At 36.7% G+C, this 23,976-nt stretch overlaps 1 protein-coding gene across 2 annotated transcripts; it reads left to right on the top strand.

The window, feature by feature from the left end:
• Nucleotides 1-965: 965 nt before the first annotated feature.
• On the top strand, nucleotides 966-23,041 carry CEP97 (centrosomal protein 97). 2 transcript variants are annotated; one of them, XM_063104314.1, is made up of 11 exons: nucleotides 966-1,049; nucleotides 2,880-3,022; nucleotides 3,648-3,806; nucleotides 4,894-4,995; nucleotides 6,395-6,508; nucleotides 7,066-7,232; nucleotides 11,502-11,666; nucleotides 12,375-12,508; nucleotides 12,948-13,722; nucleotides 16,990-17,065; nucleotides 18,477-23,041. In XM_063104314.1, exons 1-11 carry the CDS (start codon nucleotides 1,007-1,009, stop codon nucleotides 19,173-19,175), a joined length of 2,577 nt encoding a protein of 858 aa, XP_062960384.1. In that variant the 5' UTR covers nucleotides 966-1,006; the 3' UTR covers nucleotides 19,176-23,041. The 2 variants fall into 2 exon arrangements, with proteins under 2 accessions (XP_062960384.1, XP_062960394.1); XM_063104324.1 differs by lacking the exon at nucleotides 966-1,049 and adding an exon at nucleotides 1,256-1,665.
• The last annotated feature ends 935 nt before the right edge of the window (nucleotides 23,042-23,976 follow it).

The following is a 23,976-nucleotide window of genomic DNA, read 5'->3' as shown; positions in this document are numbered from 1 at the left end:
GTGACCGCAGCCTCATTACCACCTTCCTCCATCTGCGGCCTGTGCTAATAATGTCTTTTCTCCTACTACTTCTGAACAGTTTAGTGTACCCATCTTTTAAGCCCTAGCTCCATTTGACTTCCTCCAGCAAGTCTTTCCTTAAGGTTATAGTTTCCATTTCCTGAAATCTTATTGAGTTCATAGTTAAGGTAACAACACTTAGCATGTAATAGTTATGTCAAAAGTGCGGGCTTACTCCCTGCAACTAGGCAATGTAACTCTTGAGTTTGCAGACTATATGTTATACTTCTTTTGAATACTCTCTGGAAAAATTCTGGGTTCAAACTTATTATACTCCCAAGTCAAAAGTTCTGTTAAATATTCGAGAACAACCACTTAAGAATACTGTATGAAAGTTTCTATTTCAGCATGTTTTACCTTTTTTGTTTTGGCAGCTAACCAGTGTAGGGATCTGAACCCTTGACCTTGGTGTTATACACCGCTGTCTAACCAACTGAACTAACCGGCCAGGCCTAAATACTTCACCAAAATTTCAAATAAAATATATTCATTCATTTTCACCATCTCATCAAGATCGCTCATATCATTCTTATACCAGAGTTGAAAACTTTCGACTTATTCGGAATTGTCAAAAGAAGGGGCAGCCCCTACAGAGAACGGTGCGCTCTCAAATTCGATGTGGATTTAGTAGCGTCCTTATAATCATCCCTATGATAAAAGAATAAAATTTCGCCTGGACAAGGGAGTGAAATTATCACCTAACAACGCAGTTAGTTTGCTCATCTGTCAAATAAGGGGGTTGAGGAGCTCACTACCGCTCAGATTTTTTTCTTTTTTCTTTTCCGTTCAGATTCTAACTCCGGTTTCACATCATTAGGAGTAGGCAGCCAATTGGGCATTTCTGGGTGCATCCTGGGAGTCGTAGTTTCCGGCTCCCTTCTCCAGACTACAAGCTCGATAGAGCCGCTGGAGGACGGTTGCTTGGTATTATTAGCAAGCGGCAAGTATGGCGGTGGCGCGCGACGACGCGGCTTTTCCTCCCGGAGAAGGTAAGGCGATCCCATCTCTGAGTCCCAAGGTTTACCCCATGGAGCTGAACTAAATAGTTGCCTGGTGGATAGGAAAAGCCTGGGTTTAGAGTTTTAATTTTGGACCAGTTCTTTTGATGCTGAGCTGTGGGCGTCGCGAATGCGCGCTACCCTCTGGGAGTTGTAGTCCCCATGCGTTGCCCAGGTCTCGGGCCTTGCGGCGATGGCCGAGCCGGGGACTACAACCCCCGGGCCTTCTTCGCCGGTCTGACTCCCCGACTCCCGCGCTCCGGGGGCTAGCAGGGTGGAGGCTTTCAGGCTGCGGTGACCCTCTTGGACATCTGCTTTGAGTTCCAGGTGCCCAAGTGAAATATGTAGGATCTCCCTCTTTCGCCTTATCCATCCTCCTTTACCCTAGGTTCCTAGAACGTTCAGGAAACCTTTCCTCAGACACCGCTCCCTACACTGACTTTGAACCCTTCCTTTGAAGTGGCCGGTGGGCCTGATAGAATCTGGGGGTGATCCAGAGTCCACAGTCCTCCACTCCTCGTTCCGGAATCGGGTTTCGTCGCTGCCCAGCAGAGCGCGGGGTGTGGGTGCTACTGGACCCGAGAAATATCTCTCTGGGGCGCCGGACGTGAGCTCCTTTTGTTTTGGTTACGGCTCCGAGGCATGGCAGCAGCCGTTTGGATTGGGGGCAGGGCCGGGGGTCGAGGCCCGACTTCAAGGCTTAGACCAGGGGCTCATTTTGTGGGAGCCGTAAATTCTTGGGGAAGAAGTTGATGAATGGTTCTAAGAGACCTCTCAGCCACTTGGAATTGTGTGCAAACGATGTGCAGTTTTCTGGGACAGTACACAGCTTTTATCAAGTTTTCGGGTGGTCCACGACCCCACACATGCTAAGAGCCGTTAGACAGTGGAAAAATGATGAAACCCTCCAGCAATCTTGCCAATATCGCATAATTCTTTCCCTTAGTAGCCATAATCTGAGTATAAATTTGAAATTGACGGTCTGGTCCCGCCCCCTGTGATATCTGCTTCTCTTAAGCTCCAACTTTCTAGCCCCCTAACTTAACTCTTAATAATAACAATTAACATATATAGGGCACTTTATTTTTATTTTTTATTTTTTTTTAAGAGCCAGCGATGTTCTCAGTGCCTTCTTACATTATCTCATTTTCTCTGTAGAACAACATTTACAAGGTAGGGATTATCATCTGTCTCCATTTTACAGAATAGAAAAATTAGGCCATAAGTGATCAGCAACTTCCCCAAGATATCACAGTGGTTAACTGGTGGAGCCAGGATTTGAACATCTGCTCTGTTGAAGTGCTTTATTGAGTGGCTGTTCATATGGTTTCTCTTTTAATTCCCACATCAACCTAGTGAATAGGTGTATTATTCTATCTTATAGATGAGGTAATTGAACTATGTTTTGATTTTTAAAATCGTTTGGACACTTTTGTACATACTGGTAGTTAGGTTGTAAGCAGGTTGATCTCTATCAAAAGTTTAGTTCCGTTTAGAAAATGCTGTCATTACTTAGGTACAAATATGGAAATAATAGTTCATACTAAGTATGAAGGATTCCAAAGTATTGTATCATAGAAACTTGAGTTGAATATCACAAATATAGTTGTAATTTGATATTTCTAAGGAAAAGCGAGTAATTCAATCTGTGGCAATTTAGGACTCAAGATTGCTTTAGTTTTAAAATCTTGATATTTATTTTGCTTTAGTGTTTTCTAACTTGAAACGTGTAGAGATTTTCTGAGTATAATTCCATCCCTATTCCTAGCTGTTGTATTTGTTTTATTTATGTTTTCTAACAAATTCCCTTCTCTTTTCAAGGATCAGTGGTCAATTGGTCAGGGCAGGGACTACAGAAATTAGGTCCAAATTTACTCTGTGAAGCTGATATTCACACTTTGATTCTGGATAAAAACCAGATTATTAAATTGGAAAATCTGGAGAAATGCAGACGATTAATACAGGTGGGTATTACTATCTGGGAAATAGTTACATAAGATCAATTTATTTTTAAACAAAATAAAACAATAAAATAACCTGACAAAAAGTGACTGTGCAGACCTAGAAAGCAGTAAATGTTGCCTTAAATTTTCACATGACATTTTCTCCTGAAGGTGAACACATATGTGTTACATTTAGAATAGATTAGAAAAAGAAGCATTGTTTAAAAAAAGAAAACATTTTATATTGGCAAAATATTGTGTTGCTAAGATAACCTTTTACCTCATGATGGGAGTAAAGAGTTTATTCATTTATTCATCTACTCATTCAAAAAATGTTTACTGGGTCCCTCTTAACATGTCTGACACTGTTCTAGGTTTTGACTGCGACAGTATAAGGACCCTGCTCTCAAGTTGCTGCTGTGGGTTGCTTAGCTTTAACAGTATTTTCTAATGCTTAAGAACAACAACAAAAAAACCCCCCAATATTTTAACTGTAGAATATTTAGACAATGTGAGAAGTACAAATTAGGTTGGTATATTTGGTCACATTTGGCCATCTAAACAAACTTTATAATCACCTTACTGTGAAAGTATATATATATGTATGTTTTGTTCTTAAGAGTAATGATATGTTTCCTTTCCACAGTTGTCAGTGGCTAATAATCGGCTGGTACGGATGATGGGTGTGGCCAAACTCATGCAACTTCGTGTTTTAAATTTGCCTCATAATAGCATTGGCTATGTGGAAGGGCTAAAGGAACTAATACATTTGGAATGGTTGAATTTGGCAGGAAATAATCTCAAGGTGAATTGTTTATTATTTTTAGTAATTATGTTTTGGTTTTTTTTAATTATACAAAACTCTTCTCTGTAAAAAGGAAATTCAAGCAGTATGGAAATAAGTAGAATAAAAACTGAAAGTACCTACTCCCCGGGGATAATCTCTGTTAACATAAACTAAAAAAAAAAAAAAATCTAATTTTGAAACACATAATACAGTATGATATTCTTTTAAATATGAATAAAGAATCTATATATACTTAGAAAAAAGTAGATCAAACAGTAGAATGGTCAGGAGGGAGACTATCATGCTGAATTAATGGTATAATGGAGAATATACTGGCTTTTAAAATTTTCATTTATTCGTATAGAATATACTGTTTCAAAAGTCAGGATATCTGGATTCTAGTTCTATTTCCACCACTTAGTAATTATATACTCTTGGGTAAGTTAATAAATATCTCTATCTTATTTTTTTGGTATGCTAGGTGAGGGTACTAGATTAAATGATACCATCTTTTTGTTTGTTTTGGCAGCTGACTGTTACAGGGATCAAAACCTCGACCTTGTTTGTTATCAGCACCATGCCCTAAGTGATATTAATAGCTGCCTTCTATTGAGCAATTAATTTGTTAGATACTATTGTAAGCACCTTATCTGTATTAACTCATTCAATCTTATGACAGCTATGAGGTAGGTGTAGTTGAGGAAACTGAAGCACAGAGAAGTTAAATAACTTGCTCAAGGTCACACAGCTGGGAAGTTGCAGAGCCAGGATTTAAATCCCAGCTGTTTGGCTTCACTCTTAACTTGCAAACTCTGTTCTATAACAATTGTCCTATGTCATCACTAAGGTTTCTTTAAGCTGTAAATATTTGGGATGTTATGAACAGCTTGGTACCCCTCTAAAAGGGATAATGAAAGTAGAAGCTTGCAGCATGACAATTTATTAAATTCTGTGAGCACTGCCTCCTTTTTCTTTTGCTAAGTGCTGCTGCTCTGCTTCCAGTAATAAGGAGAAGAGATAGGAGACTCAGCTACAAGGAACTAGAGAAGAATTTTATCTTTTCATTTTGTGTGCATTAAATAATGTGATGCTTTTCTTGTGATAGGCCGTGGAACAAATCAATAACTGCACATCTCTACAGCACCTCGATTTATCAGACAATAACATACCCCAGATAGGTGATCTATCTAAATTGGTTTCCCTGAAGGTAGGTGATTTAGTCTGATGTTGTCCTGATAGATGCTAAGAGAATTCAAATGAACAAAAGATGAGTGAACGTTTTAGGTTTTTTTCCCTTGTTTTTTTTTTTTTTTAAAAGATGACCGGTAAGGGGATCTTAACTTGGTGTTGTCAGCACCACACTGACCCAGTGAGCGAACCGGCCATCCGTATATGGGATCCGAACCCGGGGCCTTGGTGTTATCAGCACCGCACTCTCCCGAGTGAGCCACGGGCTGGTTCGATTTTTTTCCCTTGTATGGAAGCATGATTATCTGATCAGATTCCTGAGTGTTCAGAATCTTAAGTTTATACTTGATTGTTGCTGAGTTAGTGTGAGTCAGCTTCATCTGCAAGTAGCACATTCTACCTTCCTCCAGCTTTTATTTTTTTTTGTTTTTATGTTTTGGCAGCTGGCTGGTACTGGGATCTGAACCCTTCACCTTGGTGTTAAAACACTGTGCTCTAACCAACTGAGCTAACCGGCCAGCCCCCTCTAGCTTTTAGACTTGCCAATTATGGGTTGGGAGTTATCTCTCTCTCTCTTGGAAAATTTGCTTTATACACGATTGTTTTAGTGACTTTTTTTTCATCTTTCTCACCTATGTTTTGATGTTTTAAAAGTAGATGAGCAAGTGTGTTGGAAATTGCCAATGTCTAATAACTTAAATTTCACAGCATGCTAGTTGCTACATCAAACATGTATTCTTGGAAAAGTTTTTAAACTTTCTTGAGCTTAGGTCATTGACATGAAAAGAGAGAGTTGGACCAAAAGGGCATCTAGGACTTTTCTAGCATTAACATTCTTTTATTTGTGTGTGAGGGGAAGTATAATAGATCCCTGTATTAGTCCGTTTCTGTTGCTTATAGCAAAATACTTGAAACTGGGTAATTTGTAAAGAAAACAAAAAATTTATTGCTTACAGTTTCAGAGGCTAGGAAGTCCCAAATCCAGGGAACACATCTGGTGAAATCTGTCTTTGGTGGTGACAGTGATGGCAGGGTATCACATTGTGAAATGGCAGAGCAGAGAGAGCAGGGAGAGCTAACTTCGTCTTGCACTCTCATTGTAAAGCCCTCCAAACCACAGCCCTGACCACCATTATTAATCCATTCCCTGCTGCATGGTCCTACAATCCAATCACCTCTTCAAGGCCCCACCTTCCAATTACCGTAATAGGATTTCCCACCCTCTTAACATTCACAGAGGGGGCTAAGTTTCTAATACATAAAACTTGGGGAATACAATTCAAGCTTCAGTGAGTGTTGGGGGGACATAATTCAATCCACTACAATCCCTTTATTCTTGTATTCATCATTTTGATATTGTCAAAATAGACCAATTTATAATCTTTTCATTTGTAAGTCATGCTGTTTTTACTTTCAAGACCCTGCTTTTACATGGAAACATCATCACCTCTCTTAGAATGGCACCTGCTTATCTACCCAGAAGTCTTGCTATACTTTCTTTGGCAGAAAATGAAATCCGGGACTTAAATGAGGTAAAATTTGAGAGTATTTTATGAGATCCAAGAATCTGGAAAGTCCAGGAGAGACGAAAGAGAGAGTTGTGAACTCATTTTTAGACTGTGAGCATCTTTGAAGAAACTGCCATCGAGATGAAACACTTGGCTCTAGATTATCACTATTTTTCTTTCTAGTTTTCCTTCATGTCAGTGGGTTATTAAGGCTTAATTTTATTTGTAATGCTCAAATTAGCATTCCATTGGGAAGCGATTGGTGGTAGAGGGACATCTATATTACAGGGGCTATTAAGGCACCCTGTCTACCTTTCCCTGCCTACTATTATGTTTTCAAAATAAGGTTCTCTCTGCTAGGAAACAGTGCTTGCTGATACTTTCGAAGGGACTTTGTGTAGCAGGGACAGATGGCCATATTGCTGGAATTTTGGAAGTCAGTGGATAATAGAAAATCCTTTTACAGAAAAAGAGAGAAATTGTTATATTCTAAAATGCTGCCAAAGATGTGTAATCAGCAGAAGCCCTGTGCTTGACACTAAATAGTCCATTTTGTTCAACAAAGATATCCTTTGTTCCAGGTCTCTTTTTTGTCATCTTTAACTGAATTGGAACAGTTGTCGATCATGAACAATCCTTGTGTGATGGCAACACCATCCATTCCAGGGTTTGACTATCGGCCGTACATCGTCAGCTGGTGCTTAAACCTCAGAGTCCTAGATGGATATGTGATTTCTCAAAAGGAAAGGTGAACATGACCTCTTTAATGTCATATCAGTCATGGAAGTTACTGAAAAGACCATTTCTAGCATACTACAGATTAATAAATTGAATATTTCTTAAAATGTACATTTAGAAATTAAGAGCATATAGCAGACTGTGCTGGTCATTTAGTATTTTCTTTTCTTTCCAAAAGATAAGAAATAAATAGCAGCCCCAGAGGTTAGGGCTAGTGAGTCTAACATAGTGCCGAACATACAACAATTTGATTTCTAAAAATTCTTTTATTAGTTCTTTGGAGCTTGGAACACTTTTGCATAGAAACCATGTTATGGATGCTTTGTAGGATCTCACATCAATCCCACAAAAGCTTATAATTCATCATATATGTAAGGCCGTATTAATAATATCTTAGAACCCAATTATCCTTTGTAATGATAACTCTGGGAAAATGCATGCAGAGTTCCAGTTTGGAACTGGTAGCAGATATGCTAATTGGTCTACCTTTTTTCGTACCTGTGAAAGAGCAGAAGTGGGAACTCCTTCATCTATAGAGCACTGATAGTTTCTGTAGCTTGTAGGTGGGACCCCTACAGGATGGGGTCTTCCGGACACTGGCACATGATCAGTGGGATCAGAGATTTAGGGGAGGTAAGGAACTAGGATGTGAACAAGAAGGGGTGAACTTGGAGGGGATCGTGAGAGTCGAGATGACTTTATTCTCTTTACTATGCCTCATTTCATTTTCCACTTTCAGTACATGCACACATGAATTCATGGCCTCAACACATACATTCTCCCCCCACTTTTTTGTCCTTCTATATTAGAGATTGCTGGTAGTTACTTGAGGGGTTTCCTGATGGGAGGATGAGTAGTAGATTACAGACAGCATGTCTCTTTTCCTTCTTCCTGCTGTTTCATGTAGTTGCTGAATACAGCTGGGGGGGGGCAATGAGGAATGGCAACTAGGAGCTAGATAGTGGTGGTGCTGGTATAAGGTGAGGGACATATATCAGGTCCAGTTTACCTACAGAAAAGCGTGGTTTTTCCTTTTTCCTGCAGTAATTGTTGCTCTGAGAAGAAACCTTATTTTGTTTCAAACTGTCGACAAGTTCAAAGCTGGAATATGGGATTACTTGGATTATCTTCTCTACAGTTGTTGGATTTTTCTGTGGGATTGGGATTCGTAACATTTTCATATCTGAGAGGCAGTATGGTGAGGTGGGCACAGATAAAGTTTTGGTGTAAAGAAAGACCTGGGTAGAGAGATAAGACCTGGTTAAGAGAGACAAGGGAAGGGCTTCACATCTTTCCCTGCCACCTCTTAGCTGTATGGCATTGGCAAGATCCTATCCTCTCTGAGCCTAAATTGCTTCATCTATAAAATGTGGATAATACTACCTAGTTTTCAAGGATGTTAGGATTAAGCATAGTGTATATAGCATAGTACTGGTCATATAGTAGGTGCTTAATAAATGATAATGATAATTATGTAAAGGTAGAGACTAGGGATTGAAGAGTTTGTTGAAACTAAAGTGAGGGTTAGTAAATGCAGAAAATATTTGTTGAATGGGTGAATAATGATACAAAGCCTATGTTTTCATACTGTGGAAATTGTTTTAACCCAGTCCAAGTGATTTTAAGGTGAATTTGAATTTTCTTTGAGCTTTCACTGTAATGTTTTATAAACGTTTAATTTCAGAGACTTTTGGAGGTAGGGAAGACTAGGCTTCCAGACAGATTCTTTCTCTCATCTCATTTTCAAAAATTGCAAAGTTCTACAATATTTATGTTAGAAAAAAGAAGAAAAAAAAGATAAAAATAAAAAATTGCAAAGTATCACTTAATTCAGTTATAGTTTACCAATAATATATTTTTTCTATTTTTATTTAAATTTTTTATTTATTAGCATATTCATTCTTACAAATCATGATATTTCTTCAATAATATTTTTAAATATCCTTATAATCACCACTGAGAATAAGAATAGAATATAACCAGAACCCCATGGATCCCCTTTGTCTCACTCCCCTCCCCACTAAAGGTAATTGCTATACTGACTTTTTGATAATTCAGAAAGGTTTATTTTCCTAGTTATTATAGAGTCTTCAAACCAACCAACTTCCACTAGAGTGACTAAAAGTGAAAAGACTGACAATACTAAGTGTTGATAAGGATGTGGAACATTTGGAACTCTCATACACTACTCTAGGAGTATAAGTAGTACAACCACTTTGAAAAACTAAAAATCTACTGAAGCTAAACATACCTATACCCTATTACCCAGCAATTTTACTTCTGGTATATACCTTATATATTTTTATAATTTTCTTAGATATACTGAAAGATATGTACATGCATGTCCATAGCAGCCTTATTCATAATGGCTCATAACTGGAAATAACCCAAATGTCAGTCCACACAAGTATGGATAAATAGGGTTATATTCAAACTAAGGAACCTAGATTGTTGTTGATGCCACACTAGAGAGAAAATGCTGTTGCAGTTGATGTTTGAGACAACTTTGTAGTCTGTAAACAGTGTTCCCGTGTTTTAAAACAACTGTGGAAGTATTCTGTTCAGGAGGGAGGAGTTATTCTAAGGAGAGCCTTAAAAATTGATGGTTGGCCTGAGCAGTGTTCAAAACAGTTTCCTGCTCAACCTTGGGAATTGCCCTGAAGGACAATGTGTTAGTCCATTTCTGTTGCTTATGACAAAATACACAGAACTGGGTAATTTATAAAGAAAACAAAATTTATTGCTTACAGTTTCAGAGGCTGGGAAGTCCACAGTGCAGGGAATATGTCTGGTGAGGGTCTTGGTGGTGGCAACAGTGACCCAGTGGTCTCATATTGCAGAAAATGGTGGAGCAGAGGAGATACTAACCTCTTCATTTACTCTCCTTTTAAAGCCCTCCAAACCATGCTCATGGCCACCATTTTTAATCCATTTACAACGGCATGGTCCTACAATCTAATCACCTCTTCAAGGCTCCACCTTTCAATTACCACAATAGGATTTCCCACCCTCAGTAGTTACAGTGGGGATTAAGTTTTGGGGGACCTTCAACCTAAGGCATTCCACCCCTGGCCCCCCAAACTCATGTTTTTTTCACATACAAATACATTCATTTCATCCCCAAAGTCTTAACTTGTTCCAACTCAAAAGTCCAAAGTTCAGAGTCCCATCTATGCAATCAAAACAAGTTATCTACAAGAAATCACCAAGTTATAATGGTGGGACAAACAGACAGGAAGTAATTTTCAAGTTGCTTTTTTTTTAAATCTTCCCAGTCTAACTGCTAAGAGCATCCAGGTTAAAATTCTGTCCCATTATGAAAAGTATCCCAGGTTCTTTCATAACTTTGGGTAGCCAGATCTTGAGGGTGTGTGTCACCCAAAAGAGTAACTTGAGTAGTAACCCAACTTTGTGATGCTTTGGCTGAGTAGTTTCTCAGAGTTAAGTACACCTGTGGAAAGACTAGCACCTTTGTGTAACACCTCAGTATTTGGAGTTCTTTCTGCATTTGTTTAGATTTGTTTTACTCTTTACAGGAGACCTGTATTACTTAGATAGAGATCTTATGGGAACAGAACTTTGTAGAAAGTTGGTATTCCTTTTTTTTTTTTAAAGATGACCGGTAAGGGGATCTTAACCCTTGGCTTGGTGTTGTCAGCACCACACTCCTGAGTGAGCCACGGGCCGGCCCTATCATTCATTTTTTAATTAGCTGGAATACTTCTATAAAGTAACTATTTGGTTACCTGTTGGTATTGTTTGTATAGAAAAGGTAGAATTAATAATACTTAATTCTCTCCCTTTATTTATCAGTTTGTTTGTTTTTGCAGCTGGCTGGTACAGTGATCTGAAATTTACCAGTTTTTAAAAATGAGTTGGTGACTCACTAGCATCCTCCAACTATGACCAATTAGCTTTTCTTTTTTTAAACTGTCATGAGCTAATGGATTTAAATGCAAGTGATGTCCTTTAGTACTTCAGTATGACAGAGTGAATGGAGGGAATACTCATGGCTTCTTTGGAAATAATTTTAAAATATTTGGAACCATTAGTGCAACTCTATGGAAGTGCCCCTAAGCAAGAAAAAAGGTTTCAAACATTATTAGAGTAAGGGAAGTGAGTTAGAAGGATAAATTATTAAAACACTTAAGTGAATTTTATTTACGAAAAACATCCAGTGGTGTTATAAAGATAAATTAAGAAGAAAGATAATTGTTGCTTAACAGTGTGTCTCGCCTACCCTGGTGCTATCTCCTCTTCTCATTTCCCTCAATTCCAGTTTGAAAGCTGAATGGCTCTATAGTCAAGGCAAGGGAAGAGCATATCGGCCTGGCCAGCACATCCAGCTTGTCCAGTATCTGGCGACAGTTTGTCCTCTCACTTCTGCACTGGGTCTTCAAACTGCAGAGGATGCCAAACTAGAGAAAATTCTGAGCAAACAGAGGTAAGCCCATTTATTTGTAGCAGTTAGTGAATTCACAAGTGAAAATACCTGAGTCTTTCCTGTGGTAATAGTAGGCCTGAGGGAAGTGCCACAGTCCACATTTCTGGGCACTCAGGCCCCTTGTAACTCCAGCAGTCCTGCTCGGAAGGTGAACTACACAGTATAGTCCAGCTTGCTCCTCAGCAATTATATGGCTAATCACTTTTTCAGTGGGGAGAGCCAAGCAGTAGGTTATGTGGAAATGGAGTGTTTTTTTTGTTTGTTTGTTTTTTGTTTTTCTGTGGCTGGCTGCTAAGGGGATCTGAACCCTTGACCTTGGTGTCGTAACACATGCTGTAACCAACTGAGTTAACCAACTAGCCCTTGGAAAGGGATTTTTAAAAAATGTATTTGTCCTTTTAGCGTAGGTCTTTCATATGGGTTTTAAATACTAACATTAAGAAGTATAGCTGAAAGAGATCCTGCCTTTAAATGTTTGTGGATGTGTATATGTGTGAATTTGAGGGTGCCTGTCTATTCAATTTAAATATGTTTCTTAACCTTTTCTATCCAATGCTTTCAACTGAGACTTTATAATTTGGCAGTGATGAAAGGTACCTACCTTGAAAACTTATAAACTTCTACATTTTTGACATTGTTACCTTGGAAGCAGGAAAGCTTTCTTTTTTTGGTTTGTGTTAGATCACATCAGATGTTATTGATTTTTAGGTTTCACCAGAGGCAGTTGATGAACCAAAGCCAAAATGAAGAATTGACTTCTGTTGTTCCTTCTGAAACAAGGGCACACCTTGTACCTGAGCATTCAAGCCCTGTTCAAGACTGCCAGATAGTCCAGGAAAGTGGTAAGAAATTAATTTATTTCCAATCCCCTTTTCTCTAAGTTGTTTGATTTGTTAGCTATAATAAAACAGAAAAAAAGTATGTATTTTCTTATTAGTTTGTTAACTTTAGTGATCATTTGGATCTTATATTTATCTATGTATATATATGCAATATGTATATATTTGTATGTGTGCACATTATAACTATTATATTTCTAATTTTTAAAAACATTACAAAGACTTTAACCTTCCGTATATATTTTATTTTTATGATTATTGCAAAAATTCATTTTCGTAAAAATGCTTGGTTTGATATTTTAGGCATATTGGAAGAAATCATTGAAGGCATTTTATTACATTTTTCCATATTTCAGGGATTAGATTTTGTTAAAAGTATACAACTAAAAAAACTCTTTTAACATTTAGTGCTTTAAATGATATACTCTGTTGATTCTTCTAGAACCCGTTATCCAAGTCAATTCTTGGGTTGGGATAAGCAGTAATGATGATCAGTTATATGCTGTTAAGAATAACTTTCCAGCCTCTGTACATTCTACAAGATATTCTCGAAATGACCTGCACCTGGAAGACATACAGACAGATGAGGACAAGTTAAACTGTAGTCTTCTCTCTTCAGAGTCTACTTTTATGCCAGTTGCATCAGGACTATCTCCAGTATCACCTACAGTTGAGCTGAGGTTGCAAGGTATTAACTTGGGCCTAGAAGATGATGGTGTTGCAGATGAATATGTGAAAAGGCTGGAAAACCAGGACTTGGATAAGGAAGAGGAAAAGACTGTATGGGTTGAAAATGAGAATTCTGTTCAAATGATGAAAAATGAGATCAGTAAAGAGGTAAATGAGAAAGCTGGGATATTATCTTATCCTGAGCCAAAAATAGTCAGTGCTATCTTGAAGAATGATGACCATAGTCTGACATCTTTTCCTGAGTCAGCTGGGCATGTTATCTCTCATACACAGCCAGATAGTGAAGAAACCGTATCTCAAATAGTTTCAGAGAAACTTCCCTGCAGGATTTTAACCCAGGGATCTGTTGCTTTGGGAGAAGATAAAATTGCTCTTCAGAAATTGAATGAAGCAGCCACCAAGCTTCAGGCATGTTGGCGGGGCTTTTATGCCAGGAACTATAACCCTCAAGCCAAAGACGTGCGTTATGAAATCCGGCTGCACAGAATGCAGGAGCACATTGTCTGCTTAACTGATGAAATAAGGAGGTGGGTCAAAAGTCCTGTTGAAGTGTTATTTTGTTGGTTTGGGGGTATCAGATTCTTTGAGTTGATTTGGAACACTGTGTTTTTGTGGACATGACACTTTTTACACCACATAGCCACTGTTAATTTACTTGTCTGTTTCCTACAATATGCTGAAATCATCCTGAGGGCAGAGATGTCATATGCATCTCCATCCCTAGCACAGCAATTGGTAATATAGATGCAGTGTAGCAATAAATGTTGAATGAATGTGAGCTTTATAGACTTCTATAATCATAAACATAGAAAGATACATAAAATGTAGAAAAACTGAGTAAGTATAAAAATGAAAAGATGAGGAAGTCTATTTAGAACCCAGTACATGACATAACAATTACAGAAAATAGCAGAGTTTCCAAAGGGTCTAAAATTCTGGAGATACTCTCTGCTAACTCAGAAAAATTAGGATTTCATTAGTATTCCAACTAGCAATATTTGTTGTGATTATTAGGTGGAAGAGGAGGAGACAGCAAAAGAGACTGAGAAGGGATAGTCAGTGATAGGAAAACTAGGAGAGTATGTGTTTTAGCTCCAACAGGGGAAAGTGTTTCAAGAGAAATGAGGTGTGCCATAGGAGAGAACAGAGAACTATACACTAGGTTTATCAGCTGGAGGTTATTGGTGACTGTGTTGGGGGTCCCCAAGACTATCCTCAGATTTGATGATTCACTAAAATGACTTATAGAACTCAGGAAGATTGTTCTGTTCATGGTTATGGCTTACTACAGCAAAAGGATACAGATTAAAATCAACAAACAAGAAAGACGGGTAGGGCAGAGTCCGGGAGAGACCAGGTGCAAGCTTGCAGTTGTCCTCTTCCTGTGGAGTTGTATAGACAGGGCTTAATTCTCACAGCAATGATGTTTCATGACACATACAAAGTATTGCTAACCAAGGAAGCTCACTTGAGTTTTGCTGTCCAGGTTTTTTATTGGGGGTTCAGGATTTCTAGGGTCCTGAGGTCTGACCTTAACTACTCAGACCTCAGGACCCCTGGAGAACAAACTGATATACCATGATCCAGGGCCCCAAGTGAACAAAACAGGTGTTCACTAGAAATCACATTTTTAGCATAAACTCTCTGGTGTGGGTGAGACCCCCGGGTGTACAAAGATACTCTTTTCAGGCAGGATATTCCAAGAGTGTGGAGGTTATCTCCCAGGAGCCAGTCAAGGGCCAGTCCTCTCTCTGGAATGTATAATGTTTGAACATCTCATTCCCGCTGAGTTAACCATTTACCGCACAATGACCTTCCTATAAGAGTGTCTTCAGTGGCATGGGGGGATGAAGGCTGGTTTGGAATGCGTTGAATAGTGAATGTGCAGTAAAGAGTTTAGCCAACTCTTGGGAAGTTTTGCTTTGAGGAGAAGAGAGTAGGTGGTTGCTGGAGGAGAATTTGGAGTTTAGGCAGATTCTCTTTTAAAATGGGAGATATAGAGTGTATTTATGTGTTGATGGGGATGATTCAATAAGGAGAAGAAAACTGATGGTACTGAGGAAAGAAGGGAGAAGTGCAGGATTGAAGTTCTTGAGAAAGTGAGGGAAGAAGGGAGCCATTGCACAAGTAGGGGAAGTGTCCTGTAGTAGGAGCAGGAACAGGTAACATGGTAAGTTTGATGGTGGGAGGATAGGATAGTCCTTCTGATGCTTCTCTTTTTTCTATAATGTATATGACATGGTCAACACTTGAAAATGAGGAGGGGGTGAAAGACGTGTAAGGAGAGAAGTATTAGGTGTGGGGTAGTCATCTTAAAAGTGAACTTATGAGGAGATTGGAGGAGGATTGCTGGATAATGTGAGGAGAAACTTGAAGTGCAAAACAATAGGTCAGGTTGTATGATTTTCCTCAGCAACTCTCAGCTATTCTGCCCTGTTTCAGGTATGGTTAACTTGGTTCAGCAAGCAGTACTTTCCCTCCCAAGTGAATATGGTTGAGAGAGAGAGGAAGGGACTGAAGATATTTGGGAGGTGGTAATAATGATAGATCCTGGAATGATCTTGAGGTAAAAAGGAAGTGGAGGCAAGAAGGAAAAGTCATTGGATTGGAGGTCTAGGTGAAGATTAGCAGTCTAGATTGTTGCAGTGGGGTGCACGAGCAAGTGAACTGGGAGGATAGGAAAGTAGTGGTCATGTTGGGTGCTTGGAATTATTTTTGAAAGTGGCATAGTCAAAATGATTTGGTGTATGGTGAGACTATGAGAATGCTCGACTTACTTGGGGTGGATTATTTTTAGGTAGAGCGTCCATGTGAATGTTGAGGTCTCCAAAAATGATGATGGGAATGTGGCAGAGCAAAAGACTGGTGCTTAGACTTCGGTGAGTGGGGGCAGATAATGGGAGGTCAGTACTTGACAAAGAGTTTTGGTAAAGAATCTACAAAACAGCAGTGAGAAGCGATCTTCTGACCCTGATGTATGAGAGAAAAAAACAGCTTCCACTTGAGGGAGCTACAGTGCTCTCAGAAGTAGGTCTGCTTTGGTTAAGGAAAAGTTCAGAGAGAAGTTGAATATATTAGGGAGTTTGCTGATTACAATTCAGGAATCCCAGATAGCATAGGAGAAAGGCTTTTTGGGGGGCTACAGAAAGTGGAGAATTTGGTCAGAAGTTCAGAACAAAATGGTGACAGTCTGGATGAAAAATGATAACTAGAGGAACCTTTGGTTTGTAATAGATGTGAGTATGGACACAGCAGCAGTGAGCCCAGAGCTAAGACTTTAATGAATGAGGAGGAGCAATGGATGAGGAGCTCTGTTGATGTCGAGGAGTATGACAGGGACTGGGGCAAACAGGGAAGTGAAGTTTGTTGGCATTAGTTCTGCTAGTCTCTTAGAAGAGGGTGTTTCAAGCTGTGATCCTGAGTACTTAAGTGTGATACTTAACTGCTTTGGAGGCTTTGAATAACCACTCTTTTCTGCACCTCCTGCTGCTTTGGTGTATTTGTCTGGGAAAATGAAGCCAAGTAAAGCGTCATTTAATATTTATTTTTTATTTTATGTTTTATTACTGGAAATACTTTGTAGAATTAATACCTGGAATTTCAGTCACATCTCATTTGGCTTCTACTTTGAGTCATAGTTTAAAATTAAGGTTTCAGCTTAGATATTCTAAATGTGTAAAGGACTACTATTAGATTATCAGTCTCTTTACAGTGCATGTTTTTAGTAGTTGTAATAGGAAATGCAAGTCAAAGCATCTTTCTTTTTCTCAATAATGTATTTCGAATTATTGTAGATTAAGAAAAGAAAGAGATGAAGAACGTATTAAAAAATTTGTACAAGAAGAGGCTGTCAGATTCCTTTGGAACCAGGTAAACCCCCTCCTGCTGATTTACCTAATATATGAGCAAAGACAATTCTAGATTCATTGGGTAGTAATCATAGAGTAGTCAGGAGTATTAAGCACCCTTTTTCAAGGTTAAGGATGTGCTTTGTGCTCTTTGCCAACTCTGAGCTAGGACAGTGAATTTTGTTCCATTTTATTTAATCTGAGGAAAAGTGTTTTTATAATTTTGGTGAAAGATAAAGTTGAAGGAAAGTGGCTTCATTGAGGGATGTTGTTATAGCATTTCAATGGATATTAAAAAACCAATTTGAAGTCTTGTGTAGCTTTCTATCTGTTTTTATCTTTTGGGAATATTTGAATGAATGGTGACTAAGATGATATATGATGGCTACAATACACATCCTACAAAGTATACATGAGTGCTTGGGAGAGAGGGTTTGAAACAGCATACTTTAGGACTAGTTTAGGCAATTGGCTTTACTAGTATTGTAATCGCATTGAGTACTTGATGATAATTTCTTGGAAATATTTTTATAAAAGAATTTGTTATAATAGGATTTGACCTATAAAATTTAAAAATAATTATTGATTTTTTAAGGCTTTGTAATTACCAACAGTAGGGGAATGGTTAAATAAATTACATAATAATAATAATAACGTGGAATGCTGTGGAGCAGTTAAAAAGAATGTAATTGTATGGACTGACGTGGAAAGATCTCTAAAATAACAAGATACAGAACTTGCACAACTTAGGGTTCTACTTGGTTTTAAAGGCTCCCTTTGTATGTGAAAATATATAGAAAAAGGTCTGGAAGGATATACATCAAACTGCTATCAGTGATTACTTTGGAGGATGGTCAAAGGGAAATTAAAAATTCTATAACTTTCTTGCCTACAGTTTTTTCAGTAAAATTTTGAAATTTTAATTATACTTTAAAAACATAAAGGTCCCATTAGCAAGAACTTGGGATATTTTTAGATATTTTAGAAAGTTACATATACTGTATTGTTAGATAACACTTCAAAACTCTTATCCCTGCATGGATATCTAAAATGAGACTTCTTTTAGAGATATATTAATAGGCTCTAATCTGTCTAGTGAATAACCTTAGTGTATATTGAGTATGTTTTGAACCCCTTAATCAGCTAGACATGTATTGTTGTGCTTCTGATTGTTTTTCCAGTAGAAACAAGAGAATTGCTTTGGCCCACCCTCACTCTCCTGGTGAGGGCCTTTTGTTACCAAGGCCATGTACCACTTGTGCCAGCCTGGTTTAGGCTGGGGGTGCTATGGAAAGGTTGAAGGGAATCAGGCAGTTTCTAACTCCAGTTCTACCATTTACTAACTGCATGACTGCTGGAAAAAAGGTCGAAGGATAATCGTAAAACAGGTATGATTTTTATTTTAAAATAAAACCATATCCTCTGGTTTTTAGGTAAGGTCTCTACAAGCTTGGCAACAGACCATGGACCAACGTCTAAGTTCCTGGCATACTGATGTTCCTCCTATCTCAAGTACTCTGGTGCCATCTCCATTTTCCCCCCAAAGTCTGGAACCCTCTTCTGATCAAAATTCTGATTGGTTCATTGCTCCTGGTGAAACTCCTCAAGAGAAATCCTTTCCAGAATTTCCAGACTCTGGTTTTCATTCCTCCCTCACAGAACAAGTTCAGTGTTTGCAGGATTCTTTGGATTTTGAAAAAAGTTCCGCAGAAGGCAGTGAAAGTTCCATAATGGGGAATTCCATTGACACAGTCAAATATGGCCAAGAGTCAGATTTAGGGGATGTTAGCAAAGAAAGTGGTGAATTGAGTAAGGAAAGCTCAAACAATAAGCAGGATACTAGTTTGCTTGAACAATATTTAACTTCAGTTCAACAGCTAGACGATGCTGATGAGAGGACTAATTTTGATGAAGGGACAGGAAATAGAAAGCTTCGCATAGCTTGTTCCCTGGAAATGTTAGGTGCCTTGTCTGACAGTGCTTCTATAGATGAGACACATGGCGTATCTCCTACTTTGAAAGATGAAATCAGCCAGACACCAGAAAATTATAAATTAAATGCAGAAGTTCAAGGGCAGCAGCCAGAATGTGATTCCACATTTCAGGTATTGCATGTTGGTGTTACTGTGTAGCATGTATGGTCTCTTGGGAAGCAGAAATCCACTTCACTTAACTGTATTTTCAGTTGCCTTTTTTGTTTTTTTGAAGGAGAATGCTCCCCCGCTCAGTTTTGTTACTACTTATATAGAATTTGTATTCTTGTCTCATATTTTCCAGATTCTAGATTCCAGATTCTAGAGCTGAGTCTTTATTTTGATTTTGCTAGCTTTTTACTTAGCCATAGTATACCAAACAGTATTTATATTGAGAGGTATATGCACGTTATTTCTTAACAACTGAATTGTATCAACAGTCTTCCTGTTCCTTTTATGTACTCATTGCCTTTCAAAAATAAACTAGAATATCTTAAAGAAAGTAGAAAAATATAGCTTAAAGATATACATAAGAGAATTTTGTTTTTTCTGTATCTGAGGAAATTAGTTATATAGTAAGGAATGCAGTTTATTAAAGTGAATATAAATGACAAATATGAGGATTCTGAACTATTAAAATTTGCCAGACAGTCTCCTTGGAGTAAGAATATGTTTTTTATAAGCCTTTTCACTTCCTTCTGAGTCAAGGAAAGCCTTCTTGTAAGCAAATTTAGGAAGAAAAGGTAAGATTATAGGATTTCTCAATGGGGATGATTAAATTGGTTTCGTGGAAAACTATAGTTAATGTCATGCATCAGTTTTGACACATGAAATAAAGCGTTTCATTCAGCATTAAAATCAAGCTTACTTAGAGAGGCAATCTAAGACTATTTGTGTTAGATATGAAGAAAGGAGATGCTAAGCTCTGTTCACTTGGAATAATGTCACGGCAAACGTTCATGTTTTTATTTAGTGCTTTTTCACCCTACAGATAAGCATTTATGTGCCAATATATTGCCAGAAATTAATGTATGTTCATCTTCTCTGTTCCTGCTTATATTTACTTATGTATTTCAGCAGAAGGTCCATGGCCATTCACTTCACTTTTGACCTCTGCATCATAGTGAACATTTGAAGTAATACTAGTGGTAGAATATGAATGACTTTTTTTAAAAAGAACCATTTTCTATCTAACCTCTGAAAAATGCCACATTTGGAAGACAATTTAATTGTGGTTAAGAAAAAAATAAACCTTACTTCTTAAAAATAATACATATCTGTAACTTCAGGAAGAAATAAGACTGTGTTTGAATGTTGTAGATAGATGCATTTGTAAAACCAAGGATGATTTTTGGAAGCTTTGTATTTTAGTCTTTGAGAATATTCTAATATCATTGAACAATACATATCTGATTTCTCCCAACCTGTGGACATACAACTATTAAAACTATGGCAATATTTAAGTGTTCTTTAAATTTAGGTGCTAAATATCTATTCATTATTCTGTTACAGTCATTAGGTCCCATCTTTGAAGTTATATAAAATAAAAACTTCTGATCCTTCAATAATAAAGTTGAGGATCTCAAGGTACACTTTGGTGATAGTTAGAAATACTTCTCCAGTATGATAAGATGTATTTTTCTCAGTTTATAAATATGTAGTACTCAGGTTCAGAAGACTTGGATTTTATTCTCAGAAATCTAGAATCCCTTGAAAAGGAAATGTTTTCTGTCTCTTCTAAACAAAACAGGAGTCTTACATTCAAAAGGGTTTTTCCCTAGTGAAGCATGTGTATCATTGAATGCATGATAAATAAAAATTGAATTTTTTACTTTTTGAATAATGCTAGTTATCTTTTATGAATAATTTTGAATTTCTTCTTAAATATACCCTATTTTTCTACTTTACAGTTAAGTGCCTCATTTGCTGCCCATAGTTAGACAAGTGCAGTTTGCACTGCACTAGTACCAAAATACTCCTTCACAGTATATTAATTTTTCACAGGAGCTGCTGAAATATCATGGTACAGTATTACCTAAGTAGGTTTCTGCTAATGACCTCTTCCTCCTCTCTTTTTTTAAGTGATGGCAAAATACAACTAAATTTATTTGATCATCAGGATTTAGTTTTTTACCTTTGCCTTGTATTTATACCATAAATAGCGTTCAGCATGCTTTGATTAAAAACTTGGCAGAAAATGATAATTATTAATATTCTGCTCTTTGTATTTTACTTAACTTTTACTGGTGTTTAGAAATATAAGGATATTAAGTAGGCCCCTCCCTTAACTGTACAGATTATCTTGAATGTAGATAGAGTGAAAATAATGTAAATTAGAATGTAGGAAAACTGTAGCATAGACTTAATATATGTTGATGGGTTTACAATGTAATTTAAAAGTAATTTAGGTAACTAAGATATTTGGTTTTAACTCTGTGGGACATTTATTGGTCTGGCTGAAGAGTGAATAGGTCTAGAAAGGTTTGGGAAGTTGAGCTTTGGACATGGTCTTTGTATTTTTTCTAACAGGGGAGGTTTAGTTCAGTTATGCTGTTTTAATTCACATCAGTTCTCTTGATTTAGGGAAAATTCAATTTATCAATTAGAAATACCTTAAGAATTTCTAATTCTTTAATTTCTAAGTCTTTGTTTTAAAGATGAAACTAAGGCATACAGAAGTTAAATGACTTGTTTAAGGTTATAGCCAGTTAGTGGTACTTAACCATGAAAACTTATTTGTTACTATATTCCAACATTTTGTTATATACTCTCTATTAAATTTTACATTTAATGAGTCAGTAAGAAAGTCTCTGCATATTTTTCATTCTCTTTGAAAAGGAAAAAAGATTAAGAAAGCTATAGCTTTACCACTCAAGGCAGAATTGCTTGTGGCAAATGAAAAGTTTTTCAGAACCCGGAGTGAATTTTATCCAGGAAATGTGACTTGATTAAAATGGCTTTTAAAGAGCAATACTAGAAATTAAAATTTTAGAAAAGAATAACTGCATCTTAGAGTCCATTTGTTTGACGACATGTAATACGACAAGTTGCTAAGATATGTAAGATTTTTTTAGTGAAATGCTGAGTTTGATTATGTATTTTTATCTTCAGTTTTATAGATGTTAAAGTTTTAACTCTCCTGATGTGCAGAAAGCTCTTATTATGACAGTCAATAATATGCAATAGCTTGGTTTTATAAGTTTAATTATAAAAGACCTAATAATATGCATGTTTTAGGAAAATGTTCATTTATTTAGTCACACAGTTGTTTGTATACATGTAAATAGCATTGTCCTTGAATAATGTGGGTGCCATTCTTGAGTGTGTATTTTTATTTTGTTTTGGATTATTTTAAATACATAAACATTATAATAGTGTATTTTCCTGTTATCTACTTAAAATAAATCTAGTTCCACTTTTAATAAATATTTTCAGGAAAATACAGGCTTAAGATATTGTATTGTCTCCTTTGGTATTTTTTGGTTTTTTTTGATGCAATATTTTAGAATTGGATTTGTAACATTAATAACATAAAACATAAAACCTTTTCTCCTGGCAAAGTAAGACACGGTAAGAAGGGAAAATATAGAATGAGTCTGATCAATTTCTCATTTATAAAGGAAAAAAATAAACTTAACTGTTTAATGTGTATTTTTATTTTGACACGTATCTTATTAAAAGGTATTTATTATATTGTAATGTTTTAAATTTTAAATATATGATACCTTCATTCATGAAGTAGAAAGAGTCTGTAAGGAACAATCTAAAATATTTCCAATGATACTGCCTTCACTGATAAAGCCTATTGTGCCATGTTAAAATTAAAAGTCAAGTAAACAAAATAGTCCTCACAGCCTGGGAGAGAAATAGATAATGGTCTTTTAAAAATGAGGTGCTTTTTATCTGTGAATGAATAGAAATCATACTAAATTTTAATTCCTTTATTTATTTTAGTGGATAGCAGGAATCATTCTGTAGTGGTTTTGTTAATTTCCTGATTAAATTTCTTTGAGCATTTTATAATAATTTTAATATTGACAATAAAAGTTTAAAAATTATTTGATTTTGGATTGTTTTTAGATTTTTCTTTAATTTTGTTGTAGAAATAGAAAATGATTTGAAGTGGTTATAGTTTGTTTTATGAAGGTTTAATATTTCGTATTGTACTTATTTAATTTATATTTGAGTCTGATTTTAAATAAAAGGTTTCTACTTTTGAGCACTTCATCTGTTTATTATAATGGTTAGTAGTAATGGTTGTTATTCATTGTGCTTGTAATTAATTGGTAGGTACATTTCAGAACAAATTACAAATAGAACTCTAGTAAGGAAGGTCCAGAGTATTGTCATTATATAAGTGAATTTATAATAAAACAGTTCTAGCCTTATGAAAATGGATATGAAGTGAAAAGAATGCTAGTTTAGTTTTATTCAGTATAGATTTCATTACCTCCAGAATACTCACTGGAATTCTTTGCATAGAAAAGAGCAGATATTATCCCTTGAAGAGCACAGATGACACTGTCAGGTGCTCGTGATGACAGTGAGTACTGAATGTGTTAGTGTTGAGTCCTCACAATTGATGCAATCAGTACCTGTAGTTGGTTGACTAATCAAAAAGCTAGTTAGAGCAGGATATTATAAAAACTGAGATTTATATATCATAAACTTGGAAATACTTTATTGTGATATAATTGACATATAGTAAACTGCACATATTTAAAATGGACAATGTGATGACTTTTGACACATATTATGTGCCCATAAAACCATCACAACAATCAAGATAATAAACATATCCATTACCCCCCGAAAGTTCCCCATCCACTTCATAATTCCTCCCTCTATTTTGTTTGGTTTCTTTTACTCAGCATAATTATTCTGAGATTCATCTGATTCCTTTTTATTACTGAATAGTATTCCATTGTATGTATTTGCCACAATTTATTTATCCATTCAT

The sequence above is a fragment of the Cynocephalus volans genome, chromosome 1, assembly GCF_027409185.1.
Source record: "Cynocephalus volans isolate mCynVol1 chromosome 1, mCynVol1.pri, whole genome shotgun sequence".
Lineage (NCBI taxonomy): Eukaryota > Metazoa > Chordata > Mammalia > Dermoptera > Cynocephalidae > Cynocephalus > Cynocephalus volans.
Note: the sequence above shows the minus strand (reverse complement) of the source record. Positions and strands in the feature narration are given on the sequence as shown.

Excerpts from the sequence above, each read along its gene's own strand:
- CEP97 (XM_063104314.1), top strand. The coding sequence starts at position 1,007 with ATGGCGGTGGCGCGCGACGACGCGGCTTTTCCTCCCGGAGAAG. Across the intron at positions 7,233-11,501 it reads GTGATTTCTCAAAAGGAAAG|TTTGAAAGCTGAATGGCTCT; the intron begins GTGAACATGACC and ends CCTCAATTCCAG. Across the intron at positions 11,667-12,374 it reads AAAATTCTGAGCAAACAGAG|GTTTCACCAGAGGCAGTTGA; the intron begins GTAAGCCCATTT and ends ATTGATTTTTAG.